The 18,244-nt window shown below is 43.9% G+C and overlaps 1 protein-coding gene across 12 annotated transcripts in view; it reads left to right on the top strand.

Moving 5' to 3' along the window:
* Positions 1 to 18,244, top strand: part of brp (ELKS/RAB6-interacting/CAST family member bruchpilot) — a 116,410-nt gene that overhangs the window by 84,102 nt on the left and 14,064 nt on the right. For 6 of the 12 annotated variants that reach the window (XM_076366159.1, XM_076366158.1, XM_076366155.1 and 3 more), the window contains 5 exons: positions 5,636 to 5,647; positions 9,934 to 10,101; positions 11,475 to 11,642; positions 15,040 to 15,303; positions 16,478 to 16,843. In XM_076366159.1, coding sequence (XP_076222274.1) covers positions 5,636 to 5,647; positions 9,934 to 10,101; positions 11,475 to 11,642; positions 15,040 to 15,303; positions 16,478 to 16,843 — 978 coding nt within the window. Of the gene's footprint in view, positions 1 to 5,635; positions 5,648 to 9,933; positions 10,102 to 11,474; positions 11,643 to 13,721; positions 13,811 to 15,039; positions 15,304 to 16,477; positions 16,844 to 18,244 lie in introns of those variants that run through there. The other 6 variants (XM_076366156.1, XM_031982222.2, XM_031982223.2 and 3 more) reach the window with 2 other exon arrangements.

The raw sequence follows: 18,244 nt of genomic DNA, 5'->3' as shown, positions 1-18,244 counted from the left end.
TGACGACGGTGATAACGACACAGAGAGAAAGAAAGAATGATTGCGTTCAATCGTTCTCTGATCCAGCTTGAACCCCTCGCCTTCTCCCTGGTCCCGCTCGGTACTCGCATCCAGTGTACTCGGGTGTCCAAGAAAGGCTCGAGTGTCTTCTCTCGTACGAGAAATGTTTCCAGTGTAATTCGAATGGTTGTAGAACCGAGGCGTCGTAAATACCTCTTTTAGGTCACTGGTATACGAACATTATGAACCGTTAGATGAGTTTCTAGAGACGCAGGCAGAAGTGATCGTAAAAAGGTCTATTTACACCCTTCTCTAAACCATTCTACGCTTCAAACATTCGCCCAGACGGAGAAGACATTCGAGCGTCCCTTCTTGAGCCGCCCCGTGTACTTCGTCGAAATCCCCATCATTCACCATCACGATCATCCCCGAAAACGAGACACCCCACAGGATTCGTTTGCCCACGGTACTTGACCACGGAACCTGACAACTCGCCATCAGCCACGCCTCTCACGCGTCCATCCCGCACGCAACAAACTCGACAGGATTCTGCCCCGCCGGCAGAATCGTCCCGCTCATCCCCGAGGATCGCTGCTCGCACCCGGCTGAGACACTAACACCCGAAACATCCCGAGCACCTTCGGACCAGCATCCCCGCACTCCGCCCCCTAGCCCGAAGTAGTTGTGTCACGGTAGCGCTGCCAACGATCAAGCTCGCATCCACCCGCCACGTGTGTCGCCGACCCGGTCACGTTTTGATCTTTGCCTGGCCGCGGCACCGAGCAAGCCTCGAAAATCTCACGATCACCGGCGTGTCACGGCTGAAAAGGATCGATCGCCGTTTTAACACCTTCCATCTCATACATCATCGAACATGTACCCACATCACCACGCGGCGCGCTCGTTCCTCGATCGCCTCGAGATCGTTCCGATCGGGGGAAGCGGCCGTCCATCGCTTCATCGATCCCGGTTACTCGCGCCATCGATCATCGGACCGAGCGGTCGGAGGACTTTCCATTCAGACTTTCTTCGTCATCATTATCATCATCACCATCTTCATCACCATCACCATCATCATCATCTTCATCATCTCTCTCTCCGGCATCATCGAGAACATCGCCGATCCCTCGTTTCGTCGGAATCGCGCGCACCGTGCTAGCTCGCCGCAGTTCGATCGTCGTTGACGTTACGTAGAACCGTATCCTCGAATGCGAACGAGCGCTCTCGCTCCCTTCAAGCATGATGCATGCGTCCGGGACACGGACCACGTAGACCAGACACGTTTTTCGTTTCACACACGTTCGTAGAACCACTGTTCGAGGCTCGTCCGCGTGAAAGTGACGGCTACCCGCTTGTATCCGCTCGGTCGCGTCGAATCGAAGGTCGAGGTGTTTCGGACCGGTGTTTTATCGGTTTCGAGTGGAACGGATATGGAGAATTGGGACAGTGTTATATTCGTTGCTAGATGGAACTCTGAGAATCGACATATCGATTCTGTAACTGTCATTCTTCGGTTCTTTGTTTCGATTCTGCGTTCACCGTTCCGAGAACCGAAACCTGTAACATAACTGTCTCCGATCCTCGGAGAGAAATGAGACGCGATTATTCGACGCGACTCTCGCAAGACTCACTTTCATAGACGACGAACCAATCGGAGAGTCTCTCGGTTTCTGGCTCTACCCGGCAGCAATCGCTGCCAGAGACACGGAGCTTCGCCGGGCTTCCTTGGCGTCGTCACGTTCACCTGTACAAAACCTTTAAGCTAACAATGATACTGTACCTCTGTATTTGTATACAGGTCATTTTGTATGGGACCCTTGACCTGTTAACCGGGAAATTCTTCTATCAGAGATGTACAATTTTCATTAAATACTTTAATGAGAAAATTTGAAGACACTGCCGATCATTGCATTCGCTACACGCGGATTTTCGAATTAAGAATTGTTAGAACATTTTTTCAATTTCGCCAGGGGAATTGTTAAAATAGCTTGGAATTGCTGATAAAATCGGTTGGAGTGCCAAAAGTTAACATTATTATATCTAAGTCATTTAGCCTTCCTACATATAGGTATAAATTAAATTGACAAAAGCAAACATTGATAGAGAAATTTGCAAACTTTCACACGCGGTTAAAATCATTTTTTTGTGAATGTGGTCGAGCCAAAATGTAGACTCGATCCACGTTCCAGCTTCCGCGTGAAATTGATCTCTGACTTGCAACCGGTCGAATATTTCAAGCTGCGCCGGATATTTCGAGCTGGTTTCGAGCGACTCGGCATGTATATTTCATTGGGGTCGTTATATCAGCCGGTAGCTCATTTTAGTACGCTTTAAGAATGCTTGTATAATTAACTAGCGGCCGCTACGGGGTGAGGCGGCTAGAACTGGTTCGCTGGGTAACTTCGCTGGCTCTTTAACAAGGATATAAACGCCACGAATCGCCAGGAGCAGTGGAGTCATCCTGATGGTTTGCTTTGATTCGTTCGTCGAAGTGTCAATTAACAGAAAAATATACATCAGTAATAATATTGTAGGCATAACTAGATAGAAGAGTCTCCTCGAATAATCGAGAAATGCGATTAGAGAAGAGGATCAATGCTGAAAATTGTATTCGAGTAACGGAAGTAACTTAAATTCAGCATCATGACTAGGTAATCAGTTGAATAAAACCTTATTCGAGTAATTATCTATTCACTATTCAAAGTATTCGAATTGGCGATACGCTTATCATGAAGTTTCAATGGAAGTTTCAACGAAAAGTGAAAAATCATCAATGACTAGGTAATCAGTTGAATAAAACCTTATTCGAGTAATTATCTATTCACTATTCAAAGTATTCGAATTGGATATACGCTTAGTATGACACGTTTCAATGAAAGTTTCAACGAAAAGATAAAAATCATCAATGACTAGGTAATCAGTTGAATAAAACTGTATTCGAGTAATTATATATTCACTGTTCAAAGTATTCGAATTGGCGATACGCTTATCATGAAGTTTCAATGGAAGTTTCAACGAAAAGTTGAAAAGTACAAAATCATCAATGACTAGGTAATCAGTTCAATAAAACCTTATTCGAGTAATTATCTACTCACTATTCAAAGTATTCGAATTGGCGATACGCTTAGTATCATGAAGTTTCAACGGAAGTTTCAACGAAAAGTTTCAAGCGAAAAATTCCAAGTTAGAAGTGAGCAAAGTATTCCATCGCCCGGTTAACAGGTCTGAACCAGGTCCGTGTCGAAGTCAATACCACCGAAACACATCACAAAGTACAAACACGATAGAGCATAGTAGCGAAGCATATATTCTGTGTAGTCACGTAGAAGTTGAAAAGTGAAGTTTCTCTCCCACGCCGAGTGTATCTTTCCACGGTAGAGTAACGATTAGAGCGTAGCAGCCGCCGTCGCGTTCGTCGACGCGAACAGGGGAACGAAGCCGAACCGGACGCGTCCCGAAACGATTCGCCGGTCGCGCGATAACAAGGAATCCCGGCGTTAGAGTCGGAAACCAGCGACTGTCTGCTATCTCGTCTTCTCTATACCGTAGCCATTTAGAAGCGAATCAAACGAGGCGCGATCGCAGAGAGTTCACTCGGCGAGCAGAACGTCCGCGTCAGACTCGCGTTACATTGCCGACCGGTTAGCGACTAAGCGTACGTCGGCCACCATTTTTCACGAGCGCGCAGCAGCCTTTTCAAATTACTCACGAATCGCAGACGTTTCGAACGATAACGATCTGGCAGCGACAGTTCTTCAATCCGATTATAAAGAGTAACGTAAACGAAGGCGTAGATCCGAGAAGACGTCGCCAAGGAGAAATAGGGGATCCGTTGGTTGGTGCGTTAAGAATTTCGACGTTCGTCGCGTTCGTTCGTGTTTGTTCGTGTCTGTTCTCGCTCGACGCGTCTCGCGCCGTTGGTTTACGAGGTTCGAGCGACCATCAAAGAGGATATCGCCAACCGGAGGGTGACTCTTATGTAACCAATCGCTAACCGATGGTAGTTCCTCCACGATCGCGGAGCGAGACGTGTCGGTTTCCGACGAGAACCGTCGCCGGCCCCCATCGTTTCACCCTCGATCACGATCTCACCCGGCCGCCGGCGCAATCCGCTCGATCCGACGATAGTTTAGAGTGCCGCATGCGAGTCTCCGAGAAGTCTAGACCTGTGTTTATGCATGCTGCATGCCACGCAGACAACTTCGTAATCGTAACTCGACGCATCCTCTCATCATCTAGCTGTCTGTCGTCTCGTTGATCGATTTCCCATATATAAGGTAAAAGATTATTCAAAAGAAAAGATGAAACAAGGAACGAACATCACTCGGGTACATCGCCATCGTTCGAGCGCGAGTCTCGCGGCTGACTGCCGGCCTGTCGAGCTCCTCGCGATCGGAACGGGGATCGTTCGGTTCACCAAAATGTCTATCCTCGATCAAATTTAATTATTTTTACAAAATTAGTCTAATTCTTCGGTTCTATAAGAATATTATTTAACTTCCATTGTCTTATAATCTATTACATTTATTCCATTCCATTGTATTGATCTATATTCTATTATCTATTGTACATATATTGATTAGAATAGAAAGGAGAACCGAACATCCCCAAAATTTCAACATCCGCATAGTCATGTAAGGACACCATCATTAGCACTTAAGCTAGAGCTAAGTTAGCGATAAGTCAGCAATGGATGGCACTCCCCAACTCCGCCGAGCCCGTTCGGTTCCCCGTTCCGACCGGAAACCGAACGACGGCCGAAAATGAAACGCGGCCCGCGGTCGTTAATAACGCGGCCGGTCCGAGCGAACGGCCGGAATAAATTTTTACGTGACCGGAATTAAAGGGCCGGGATAAATCAAGCAACGGGGAAAGCTGATCACGTCCGACCGTGGTAAATGAAGCTCCACCCCGCGACCACCTTTCATCGATCGAGCTGTACGACGTTAAATGTAACGCGGCGGTAATAATAATGTCCGTCTGCCTCGGTGGAATCCCGAAAATCGTTTCACCCCTTCGATTAATTAGACTGGACCGTTTCGAGGTGCTTTCCGGAAAGTGAATCTCTTCGGTGATAGGTGATAAGAGTGAAACCGATGTTAATCCGTAGAAATCATTCTTCGACTACTCGCTAGACTACAGTTAGATGATTTTCAATTTCGTTAATCGGTTGAGTAGAAATAGCGAAATTATCGGTAGAAGTAATGAACATTTCCGAATAGAAATAATGAAGATTTATCGGTAGTAATGAAAGTTAATGGAACCTGTCGAACTGACTTAGTAACTCGTATTATATTATACAGTGTAACGTTTAATCTACAATGTACATAGAAGGAAATGTAATCGATCTCTTCCAGTAATCGTAATCGTATTGCACCGCGATAGATATGAATGTTAAATTCGTAGTAACATCGCGTAGAGAAAACCGCGAATTGTACGCGTAACAGGTTTAAATATCGCATTCGAGATAACTTCGAGACGTGGTCAGCTGGTTATTAAAACGCATCGATCTCCGAGCGTAACGTTTTTACGACGAGGAGATTAACGATTAGATTGATTGGCGCGCGGGGTGGCGGAGTTGGGCGGCCTTCGTGGTGAGCGAAGCATTATTAAATGTGGTGCCCCAATATTCTAGCTTTCTGAGGAGGTAAGGATATTCTTCACCCGACAAAGAAGCACTTCCAAGCCACCACCTATCCTTCGTTTTCCATCTACGTGATTACCGTATTATGTAACGGAGTGTTTCGATGTTCCGTAGTAACACTTTTTCTTACATACACACACACACTCTCTCTCTTTCTCTTTCTCTCTCTCCTGCCCCTCTCTCTCACTCTCTCGCTTTCTCTCTCTCCTTCCCCTCTCTCTCACTCTCTCGCTTTCTCTCTCTCTCTCCCCTTTCTCTCACTCTCTCGCTTTCTCTCTCTCCCTCCCCTCTCTCTCAGTCTCTCGCTTTCCCTTTCTCTCTCTCTCTCTCACTCTCTCGCTTTCCCTTTCTCTCTCTCTCATTCTCTCGCTTTCCCTTTCTCTCTCTCTCCCCCCTCTCTCTCCCTCTTTCTCTTTCTCCTTCTCTCTTTGTCTCTCTCCCTCCCCTCTCTCTCCCCTCTCTCTCAGTCTCTCGCTTTTTCTTTCTCTCTCTCCCTCCCCTCTCTCTCAGTCTCTCGCTTTTTCTTTCTCTCTCTCCCTCCCCTCTCTCTCAGTCTCTCTCTCAGTCTCTCTCTCACTCTCTCTCTTTCTCTTTCTCTCTTTTTCTCCCTCCCTCTCTCTCTCTCTCTCTCTCTCTCTCGCTCTCTCTTCTACTTACGTTTCTCTGTGTCGGGGTGGCCAGCGAACTCCCACAGGACAGGAAACTCGCGGAAACCGGGGTAGGACGTGAAATATTTCAATGAGAAACTTTGTTCCATATTTTTTGTTGGTTTTCCAAACGCGTCACGATAAACCGAACTTTTTCCGCCGGCAACATTGAATTATAGCTTTCCGATTTTTTAATCGAAACTTGCGGCGGTAAAAACTTCTCTCCCCGGGCTCGCGCCGGTTCATTTCAATATTCAATACCGAACTTGTCGAACTTTCATAGAACATCCGAACTGGTTATTCTAATTATTCTTCCTTAAATCTTTTCTCGCCGCGCAGTTGACCCCCTCGTTATCGCGGAATTTCTTTAACAAACTGAAACCACCCCTTGCCTTTTTTTTTAAAGAGAATCTAGATTTTCTTTACGCACGTGAAATCGTTCGAACAAGGGGATAGAGAAATATATTTGTTCATTACACGAGCATTCTGCTCTGAATACAAAATAATTGTACGACGTCTGGAAATGAAATCAGTGCCGTTTCCATTGATCAGTTACAAATCAACTTTAAATTTCAATATTTCCTTTCTACTTCATTCTGCGACCTTCCACCTTTGTCCCGATGACGTTCGCTGGAACTGACAAACATTCTAATTTTCATAAATTAGAGAACGTAAGATTGCTTTCCGAATAGAATTAAATCTCCTTCAGAGTAGATTAAAATTAATTTCTACACTCTGTGTAAATTGACAACAGAAAAGGAAGAGTAAAAGGACAAAGATAAACATAGTACAGACAAATCAAATTAATATCAACAATTCGATTACGATTACAAATCAATTCGATCTTCAGCCACCCCGACGTCTCTCTTCCTTTCTCTTTCGTTCTGTTTCTGTCTCTCTGTCCCTTTCTCTGGTGTGAGTCGTTGATCTGACTGTTCGCAATCATCCACGTAACCCACGCGAAAGCGATCTCCGGACCCGTCCCGCCTTCGCCGAGTCCCGGGGACGCCAAAAACCGTCGGAAGACCCGGCGAAAAGCGGGTCGCCTCCGTTCGAGACTTTCCAGCGTGCGTGCGTGTGTGTGTGCAGCCTAACGATGATCGTAGATAGTCACGTAGCACTTAACTACAGTTACATTGTATTCTTTTCTTGTCTTCCTTTATTTTTCATTTTTTTATCTCTTGATTCTCTTGGATTACCACGTTACTTGACTTAACTCGAACCGCCGACCGATGTTGTGGTTCTTCGTGGCCGTCGATGAGGAACCCCGAGACGACGATACGCCGATTGCGAGCGATCGGTCGGTCGCTCCGCACAATCGGCTCTACGTAGAGATCTCTGTTTCTTACTTGGCACGACATAGAACGCTGGAGAGGCGCGGGATCGACGATCGATCGGCGGCGAGCCGTTCTTTGCTCCACCGATCGGTCCGCCGGTTCCCGATCCTGCTTTTATTGGGCAACTAAGTGAGATACGCGCGCGTGCACGTCCTGTTGGCCCGGCCTCTGGTCGAAGTAACGCGTTGTCCTCCTGTTATCAGCGGTACAACGAAAACTCTGGAAATCAGGCGAGTTAAAGACTCTTCTCGACGCGAGTGAACCGGGAATCCCCTATTCTCGGCGAGACTAACGCCTCATCATCGACTTCTCGACTCGGTGATCCCCTTTTCGAGGATACTCTCAATCTTCCGGCTGTCCTCTCGACAGCTTTCCATTCGCTTGTCTCCCTCTTTTCGTTGGATAATCGGGCATGAAAACGTTCGCAGTTTAATTGAGTTTGAGATGGTGTGCTTTAACGACTCGAACGACGGTTCTGTTGCACCCATTTCCTTTTAACCGATCAATCACAAGCTTCAGCTTCTAGTTATACTGTTATATTTTCGATCAGTAATCGGAATTTGTAATTTGGGTGCATCGGAAACCTGTCGATGATCAGATAGAATATTTGGAACACGGACAGAGGAATGTAAGAAACCTATCGAAGATCACTTCAATATTACCAAAAGTGCCATTTCCTTATGCACTTCTCAAGCGCAACATTATCTTCGAAGGAACGAAACATCTAAGTGAAAAGAGTAAGAAATTGAGGAATCGAGCTTGCAATCCGAAAGAAAGTCGAGGAACGAAGTGTCGGAGACAAAACTGGGACGTTTGCTTCGACCAGCGGCGCAGAGGGCCGCGATATCTCTTCCACGCTGCGTACTCTGCTAGTTGATTAGCTAGTGAAACGTTTAGCTGTGTAAATTCTGCTTACGATCCCGCCGCTAGCTCTCGCGACCGTTCGAGAGCTCGCGACGGGATCGCTCACGCGGCCTGCCGACACCAGAGTAGATCAGACGAGCATAGTAGGTACGTACACGAAAATCAAAGAGAGAGACACAGTAAATATATATATAAATATGTGTATATATATATATATATATATATTTATATTTATATATCTACATAATACGTCCTGATCTATACCTGGCTCCCGAGATTCCTTGGATCCTCGCCTAGCTCCCTCCCCTACCACACACACGTTCGACACGTATCAATGTATCTCTCGTATACACGCAGGAAACACTTGTTTGTAATTTTGTAATCGTTGGTCTCGATATCGCTGCATGCTCAGTATACGAGTCCCGGCCGAGTACGACGACGAACCTCGATCGACCCCGAAGAGAAGTTTCGTTGAGAAATGAACGACGATCCATCCGGCGCCAAATGTTTAAGAACTCATGGAATCCCGAACTGTTAATCGGAAGAATAAGTGATACGAAAGATGCAGATGAAATACGATGAGAATTTAACACGTTAAGCGCCATGTCATTGGTGACTGACACTTCTGAATGACTAGAAAACAATCGTAATACAAGATAACTGATGTGAAACGAAAATGTTTACTAACGTAATTACGCTGGTAATAGCGTTATGCAAACATTGTAACGTCAAATAATTAATTGTTCCTTTTCTTTGCAAAAGAAAAACTACGGGAGAACGCTTGAGATTTCCGTGGCGCTTAACTTGTTAAGGACTGGGAACTGAATCTTATTCGAACTCTTCGATGATGTCGCTGAACAGGGGAATTCTTCGGTTAAATGAATATTCACGTATCATCCGTGTAATTCGTGAACCACTTCGAAACGTTATTCTTCAAGGACCTCAGCGGCGATTATTCCAAGAGTTCATTTCTAAATCGCGATCTCGAAACGCGAGAGGAAATCGGACGAGAGATCATTGAGATACAATGGAAATGAATTAGCATTCTTGAAGAACCGAGTGGAGCGCCGGAGGAATGACCCAGTTAACGTGTCACGACATGGAGGCGCCGGATGCGATCGGACCGGAAGCCGTCCGACGCAGGACGATGGAAGCTCGAGGAAAGTTTTACGAGTGAACTGGACCGGTGCAGAAATTTCGCGAGGCGATTAGCAAGTCGAGCATATAGTCGGCGGCACGGAACGAAAATGGCCGACCAGTTTCACGGGCGATCGCGTCCGGCCGCGAGGAATCGAAGGGGGTGGCATGGCCGTCGTCGTGCTCGGCCGAGGACGGAGGGACGACAGGCGTACGCCGCCTTCGTCGCTCGTTGTTCTCGTCGTCGTCGAGGTTATCCGTGCTCGCGGACTGATCCTCTCCTGGACGACGAATCTTTTCGCAGCTGGACGAGCTACGGACGGAAGTGCAGCGCAGGGATCAGGAGCTGCTCGGGATGTCCGCTAAGATGAAGACCCTCGAGGAGCAGCACCAGGACTACCAGCGGCACATCACCGTGCTCAAGGAGTCGCTCTGCGCCAAGGAAGAACACTACAACATGCTGCAGGCCGACGTGAGTCCTACCTCGTTCTCCTTGAAACTAGTTTATTCTACATTTTATTCTATTGCTCTTAGAAAACTACGCGTCCTGTCTATATAAATCGAGAAAATTGTAGCTTCGAAGCTATAGCATTGCATATTCGCGTAACTGCACGAATCAAAATCAACTCAAGTTGTTACTAAATAATGTTTAAACAGTTCAATATCCGTGAAATTGGGTTCCGTAAATCTAGTGTTGAAACTTGGTCGCTGAACGTTTCGTTTTTCTAGCAGCAAATTCGTAGCATGAATTTCTTTTCTGTAGAGTAATTCTGAGTGAGGTGACTCTCGTTTGTAGTAGTTTCTATTAACCCTCTGTGGGACTATGTAATTTTAAAGCCACATATCAGTATATTGGCATCTTGTTGGTTTATTTCATTCTGCACTCGAAGTGGCGAATAAAATTAACCCTCTATGGGCCGAATTTTTGGTCATTATAACAAAATCTATGCAGTAGAAAATTAATAGATATCCACATATGAACACAAATTAACCATGTATTTAATAGTTTCAATAATCACTTGCGATTTTTCTTTGAGTTCATTTCGAAATATATCGTCTGTGTCTAGTTAGAAAATAATAAATATTTCTGACGAAATATTTCCTAGTGCAAAGGAAAGTATTTGGATATGTATTTGCTTCGCGAAAATACTTCTTTTTGTTTATTATCAGTGATACTTATGATTCTTTTAAAAAAATGGGTCATCTCTTTGTAAGTTACCCTGCAATATAACGAAGTCATTGCATAGTGATTTGAAACTAACCGTTTATCTTACGATTGATTTCAATAGTAACTTCATTGTTATATATTTGATAAAGAAAGGAACTATGTTCTTATTCGAATGCTACGTTCGTTCCTAGGATATCACGAAACAAAGTGTAAACGACGGTTGCATCGTACAGCTAGAATTCACTAGAATCGACGACAGTCCAAGCGAAATTGCTTCGATCCTTTTCAATTTCCAAAGTAGTATCCTCGAGCCCTCTTCCTATTACGATTTACAATTCATAGGAGCAATTCAAAGGGAACGGGGATGGAGCATGGGGCCGTAAGCTCGTTCGTTGCCGGAGGAATCGAGTCCGGCGGCGTTCCCGATCGTATCGTGTCTAAAGCCAGAGAATCGGACTCATGGGTAGGTAACAAGGGTGACTCAGGGGCCGGGCAGTAGGAAACTGGGTCGTTCGAAGCTTCCTCCGTTCTCTCGCTCGCGTTTCCTCGCTCCTCCGTCCTGCTCTCGCTTGGACTGTCCGTGGTCGCGTGCATGCGTGGCATCGCGCGCGATGCGGGGACGTCAAAGTCACTTGGCGCATAATGTTCACGTGTGTATGTGTGTGTGTGTGTCCCAGGTGGAGGAAATGCGACAGAGGCTCGAGGAGAAGAACCGGATGATCGAGAAGAAGACGCAGGCGGCGATGCAGGCGCAACAGGAACGGAACCGCATCAACACGGAGCTGACCGAGCTCAAGGATCACATGGACATCAAGGACAGGAAGATCAGCGTGCTTCAGCGTAAGGTGAGTGCTCTTTGAATTTTTCAATCGTTCCAGTAGCCGGTCTTCAATGGCCGATCCTCAGACAACGCGGACACCGTCAGAATTCAGAGAAACGTGAACCTCGCGAGGCGCTTCCTGTAATTGACGTCTATCATTTGAACGGCAATTTAGATGAATCGGATAGCTGTCGATAACAGAAGGCAATTCTTCCGGTTAACAATTACATTCGAGTCATTACAGTCACGTGCAGTCGGATTACGTTTCGTCTAATTCTGGCTCTCCGCGCTGGATTTATTTAGGGGTCGCTATCTCAACTTGTCACCCGTTCATCCCCCTTTTTCCTTTGTATCGATTGGTCCGTGCCGAGCGGGGATAACTTTGCAGCGAGTTATTGTGCCAAGAAAATGAATGGCTGAACCGTGCGCCGGTGTAATGGACACCGGTGTAAATGAAACTTTCATCAATCACGAACACTCGCCCCAATTACGGGTTAAACATGCGTCAACGAGCGTTTATATCTACCGGGGGTATTCTTCGCGGCGTCGATCATCGAACTTCGCAGTTATCCCCGGTTCTCACGGACCTTGACGATTGTTCGCGCCGGACGAGGGACTCACCCTTCGTTCGGTCCCTCGCGCGAGGGGAACGCGGATCGTGAGTTGAAAAATACATTTCTAATTTTCTACGCAATCGGGACGTCAAAGAGAAATGCGCATCTGCTTCTGGGAAGGAGATGATTTTGTCAAGCCTTGTAATGGCAATTGGAATATTTTATCTTTTTGTTTAATGTCTGAAGTATTTCATTTTTCTATTAAAGGATAGTTGAAATATTTCATGTTCTATTAAACGAAACTTGAAATATTTTATTTTTCTATTAAAGGATTTGAAATATTTCATTTTTCTGTTAAACGACTTGAAATATTTCATTTTTTGATTAAACGACTTGAAATATTTCATTTTTCTATTAAACGACGTGAAATATTTCATTTTTTGATTAAACGACTTGAAATATTTCATGTTCTATTAAACGAAACTTGAAATATTTTATTTTTCTATTAAAGGATTTGAAATATTTCATTTTTCTATTAAACGACACTTGAAATATTTTATTTTCCTATTCAATACTATCTGAATGGTTCAATTTTGTAATACTTTCATTTCCACGAGCTACCAAATTCATCTATGTCTAAAGTAACGTTTCAATTCCTTCCAAATTTCAAACCGATCTATTTCTAAACAAGAGAAACCTACAACTTACGATTCTTCCCTTTCCATCCACAAGTATTCCCCTCGAATCGCCAAATTCGAGTAAATATCCCGTAAGTAGCCACCCCTAGAAGCGATTAAGCGTCGGTCGATTAATTCCGTGTGACAATTACCGGCGCCTCGAGTCCCTTAATTGGCAAAGGAGGCGCCGCGACCGAAGAAAGGAGAAATGGAAAGGTATATAGAGTAAAGTTCGACCGGGCTGGCTAAAACCGAATTTAATCGAGCCGCGTCATCAGCACGCGCCGCGAAAGAAGCGTAATCGTCACCGGTCTCTCTGATCCCCCGTTCATTAATTCAGCTTAGTCGAAAGTGGTTTTCGCCCGACGATTAATTAGCCAGCCAGCCCCGGGGTCGAAGCACTTTAGCGAGCGCTCGCACGATGCGGTCGACTGGTATGAGTGAGACGGAATTTTTGTTCTAATTATGTTTCGTTCGCGCGCACTTTTCGTAGTCGATGTAATCGCTGATGTACAAACCCCGCACACGTCATCCTTTAAGTTCGCTCACCTTTAGTTGGCCAGTTCTTTTCCCCCCCTATGTATTCATGTTTTATTCAATAAAGCCGTTCACAACCTTAATTTGCGTGATTTTTCATTGATTTTCGTTACTCTGCCTTTATTTTCGTACCAATGCACACGCAATTCACGTTCGTTCGTCTTTCCAGCGATGATCGATGATGGACCCAGACCGTTCCTTTACTCAGATCCTTTTCGAACCTTCATCGATCGTCGGTGCGCCGAACCGAACGAACCACCGCTTCGTGATTATTTTCTTTTCCTTCCGACGCTGCATCGGGGAACGTTTCTTTCACGTTTTTGTTCTTTCCTGCAGTGACCGTTGATTATTAGTTGCTGTTACCGTGAGAATAGTTGTGTAAATGTTGCGAATGATGTCTGGGAAGATTAATGACGAGCTGGCAGGTAAGTGAGAATTCACGTAATAAACGCAGATTCCAATCCTGATGGAAGTGTCATTAACCTACTATTGTCATCAAGAATTTCCAATCCTCCATGCAGCTTTTCGACGCTTTTTATCCTTTTTGTGAAACTTTCATTCTTCATCGATTCGACGTCCCTGTAATAATCGATGAAAATGCAAGTTGGAAACTTTAAAGATACTTTATTAACAATCCTGTTACATTACTAACAATTAACATTACTAATCGATATTATCCAAATATAATAAACATTAACTAAATCATTGAAAAACTGCCTCAAACCACTAACCACTTAGCTTGGAATGACTCTCGTGACTGGCTAAAATTCAGAAAAATCATTTCAACGTATTTTACATTTTCCTTGTATAATCACGACGAAACTAGAATACATTTATTATTTCATCGAGGACACTGTGTCCTCAACATTGCAAAGTTAACCAGTTAACTGTGTCTGACGAGTATACACGTCGTCTTGAAGCTTGAAACGATACTAACTCTTTCAACGATGAATTCTTTATTTCTTCAGATAAACATGTAATTCTTTGTTCTGCTTTGGTCGTTCATTAAAATATACTCTAAGCGCATTTGTCCTGCGTTCGACGAGTACACGCTCCATTTTTCATTTTATTGCACATAGAACGAGAGGTTTTTGAAAGTAAATTCCACAGTTAACAGGTTAATTTATACATATTTTCTCATTAGTCAGTTTCAAAGAACGTCGACCATCTGGTGAAAAACTTTCAGTACATGAAATATTCCACTAAAACAACTTTGTCTCTTAATTTATATATACTTTCTCATTAGTCAGTTTCTGAAAACTAAATTCCACAGCTAACAAGTTAAATTCGCGTAGATTAACCCCTTAACGCACAGTTTTTTTGAAAAAAACCGGCCGAAAAGAATCAATTTTGATATACTGCGCTTTTGTTCCATAGAAATGGCTATATTTTATTCTTGAATAAATAAGTGTTATAGCTTGCAATCCCATGTGAATGATAAATATCAATAAAACGATTTTTTTTTCTTTACTTTCACATTATTTTCACAGTTTGGCCTGTTTAGCGTACAAGTTAAGGGGTTAAATTCCAAGCCAAGCGGTTAACGCTTATCGTTCCCAAAAAGTGTTCGCTACCCGACAGTTCCCATTCTGATCGTCTTAACCGTAAGCGATCGAGGACGAGCGCTCACGGCGAAGTGGTTGTAACTTGACAGATCGAGAACCTGGAGGATCTGCTGAAGGAGAAGGACAACCAGGTCGACATGGCCAGGGCACGGCTGACTGCGATGCAGGCGCACAACTGCAGCAGCGAAGGTGCGCTCAGTAGCCTCGAGGAGGCGATAGGAGATAAGGAGAAGCAAATGGCGCAATTACGCGAACAGAGGGACCGGGCGGAGCAGGAGAAGCAGGAGGAGAGGGAGTTACACGAGAGGGAGATCGCCGAGTACAAAATGAAAATTCACGCTCTCGAGTCTGAGGTGAGCTTCCCTCATCCCCTGCCAATCATTCGAGAGTATTTTCGTATAACTTGCCCGGGAACACGGTTTACTTTGATATTAACCCCCTTAGACATGGTGCACGGTGCACCAGACGTTTGCTACCTCGATGGAATTCTGTCGTTTAAAGTTCTTCGACTAACTTGAACTCGGAATAGGAAATTAGAAAATATTGATTACCCGAGGACTACAAATTTGCACGATTTATGTAAGATTAACACTGGAACTACCGAGCATTTAATACGATTGATATGTATGTATTCTTTGGATGTTCATCATAGTACTCAAGTGAAACTATTTATTTCTAAAATCATTTCGAATATTCAATGCTTCGAAGATAATAACTGCGAAACAAACAAATCGAAACCAGTCATTTTGACTGCTACGTAGTTCTAGTGTTAGAAAACATTCGGAGAACATAGCATAGTTAGGGATTGAAATAGTGAAATATTTAGAATCAAATTTCCTTTAACACTAGAACTGCCGAGCATTTAATACGATTGATATGTAATCTATAAAAATTGTAACAATGGATTATTTTCAGTTTCTTTAGATATTCGTTATAGTACTCTAGTGAAACTATTTTCAAAATCATTTCGAATATTCAATGCTTCGAAGATATCAATAATTGCTGAAGAAAAAAATCGAAACCAGTCATTTTGACTGGTACGGTAGTTCTAGTGTTAATTCGCTGACGAGGACTTCTAACGTTTTATTAGAGATTAATCTTCTAGTACTAGAGATTCTACGATGGATCTCTTACCATTGTAGACCTTCTGATAAATGAATCTTTTAGCATTAGAAATCCTACAACAGATTAACCTTCTAGTACTAGAGATTCTACGATGGACCTCCTACCATTGTACATCTTCCGATAAATGAATCTCTTAGCATCAAAAATCCTCCTACACATTAATCTTCCAGCATCAGTGACTCCACCTTGTTTACACCAGTACGATTCAAAGAGATTCATCAAAACCCTTCGATCCTATCCATAAAAAATCGCGAAACTTCACGAAGGCGAGGGAACTCTCGCAAGTCGTTCTACTTAGAGTCCACGGTCTATCGATCAGGAATTCCTTATACGTAGAAGCAAATTGCTGGAAATGCTGGTCACCTAGGCCAAAACTGAGACGTGGCTGGACACTGTCCACAGGTCGAGAAACTGGGTGCCCGACTGGAGAGGGCGCAGGCAGAAAAGGACAGGCTCGAGGCGAAGCTGGAGAGCTCGCAGTCGGAGCTGGGCAAGAGCAAGGCCGAGCTTGACAAAGCTGCGTCCGAGGTCGGTCGCAGCGGCGCCGACTGGGAGGTCGCCAAGCAGAGGATAACCAGGCTGGAGCTGGAGAACGAGAGACTCAGGCACGACATCGAGAGGTCGCAGTCCGCCTACGGCAGGAACACTTTGAACTCCAGTCAGGAGATGGACAGGATCCACGAGCTGAGAAGGGCACAGGCTGAACTCAGGGTGACGCAGGCTGACAACGAGAGAATCAAGGCTGAGGCTGCTGCTCTTCAGGAAAAGGTAGCTATCGTTCTCGGTTCATTCCACGGGGCGCTCTTCGAGGGCTCTCGGACGTTTTTAGGGACTGACAGTGAACTTTCCGTTCAAGGCGTCAGTCCCTGGGACTGACAGTAGACTTTTCGTTTGGGCGGCGTGGATTCTAGGGACTGACAGCGAACTTCTCGTTTGGTCGACATCGGTGCACGAGACCAGCATTTTAAAGGGTTAAATTATTAATGACAAAAAATTTATGTTAAAATTTAGCGTACTCCCCCGTGGCTTTTTCAGACTGATCGTTAGGGAATGAAATAGTGAAATATTTAGTCACTCAGTCATCACTTGGTTCGATACAGCAAAACTATAAAATTGAATACTTAGTATTTTAAATGAAACTTTGTATCGCTATAGGAAATATTTAAATGAAATTACTTTGTCGCTTGATTTATCCGTGAATTGTCGTTAAATTGGTTTCACTTGGTTTGATACAGTAAAATTATAAAGTTCGACGTTTAACACTAAACTTTGCACAACGCGTCGCTATTGTGAAGTATCAAAGTAAAATAGTTTTGTCCTTTAATTCATCGATTAAATTATTTACATTAGTCGCAACAAGCATCGTATATATTTTATTAAAGAGTGTTGGATATTTCTAGTGAAAAACTTCCGAGTGTCTCTATTGCTTAAACATTCGTTTAATGATGCAATTATGTTGCTACTTTCGTACTTAAGACTCTATTCTGCAGACAGTGCCCCAATTGCTTCATCAGCCGAAAGCTTTAACGATAAATACTCTTTTAAACTACTTGAAACGCAAACGTGACTTACGCTGATAGACCACTGTGTAAAGCAAACGCAATGGAAACGCACGATAGACAAAGTTTATTCTAAAAGTTACAGAACGAGACGATTACACTGCAATCTCAGTGAGCAGGGTATAATAAAGTACCTATGTTGGAATTGTTTGAAGAATTCCAGGGTTTTATGATTAGTGAAGAAGTAAGGAAACGGTGAATTAACCCTTTGAACTCGAGAGGTGACTCAGTCACCACGTGACTCGATACAACACTATGAAGTTGAATATTTAATATCTCAAATTAAAATTTGCATCGCTACGTGAAATATTTCAATAAAACACCTCTGTCGCTTAATTTATCTATATATTATACAATAACGTGTGAGACTCGTGGTGAAGGTTTCAAACACAACATAACAGATATAAATATCAGTCAATTATTGTGACAAATATTATCCTTTCATTATCAATTACTATAATTCAAAGCAAATATAAGCATAGAATATACTTAAAATTTGTCTCTCGTTTCAATAAATTATTGGCAAAGTAGTTGTGTCAATCATAGCTGAAAAATAAATAGGGCAAGGGGTTAATGAGGTTAGGAAAATGTTGAATATTTCCATTGAGCT

The sequence above is a fragment of the Nomia melanderi genome, chromosome 3, assembly GCF_051020985.1.
Source record: "Nomia melanderi isolate GNS246 chromosome 3, iyNomMela1, whole genome shotgun sequence".
Lineage (NCBI taxonomy): Eukaryota > Metazoa > Arthropoda > Insecta > Hymenoptera > Halictidae > Nomia > Nomia melanderi.
Note: the sequence above shows the minus strand (reverse complement) of the source record. Positions and strands in the feature narration are given on the sequence as shown.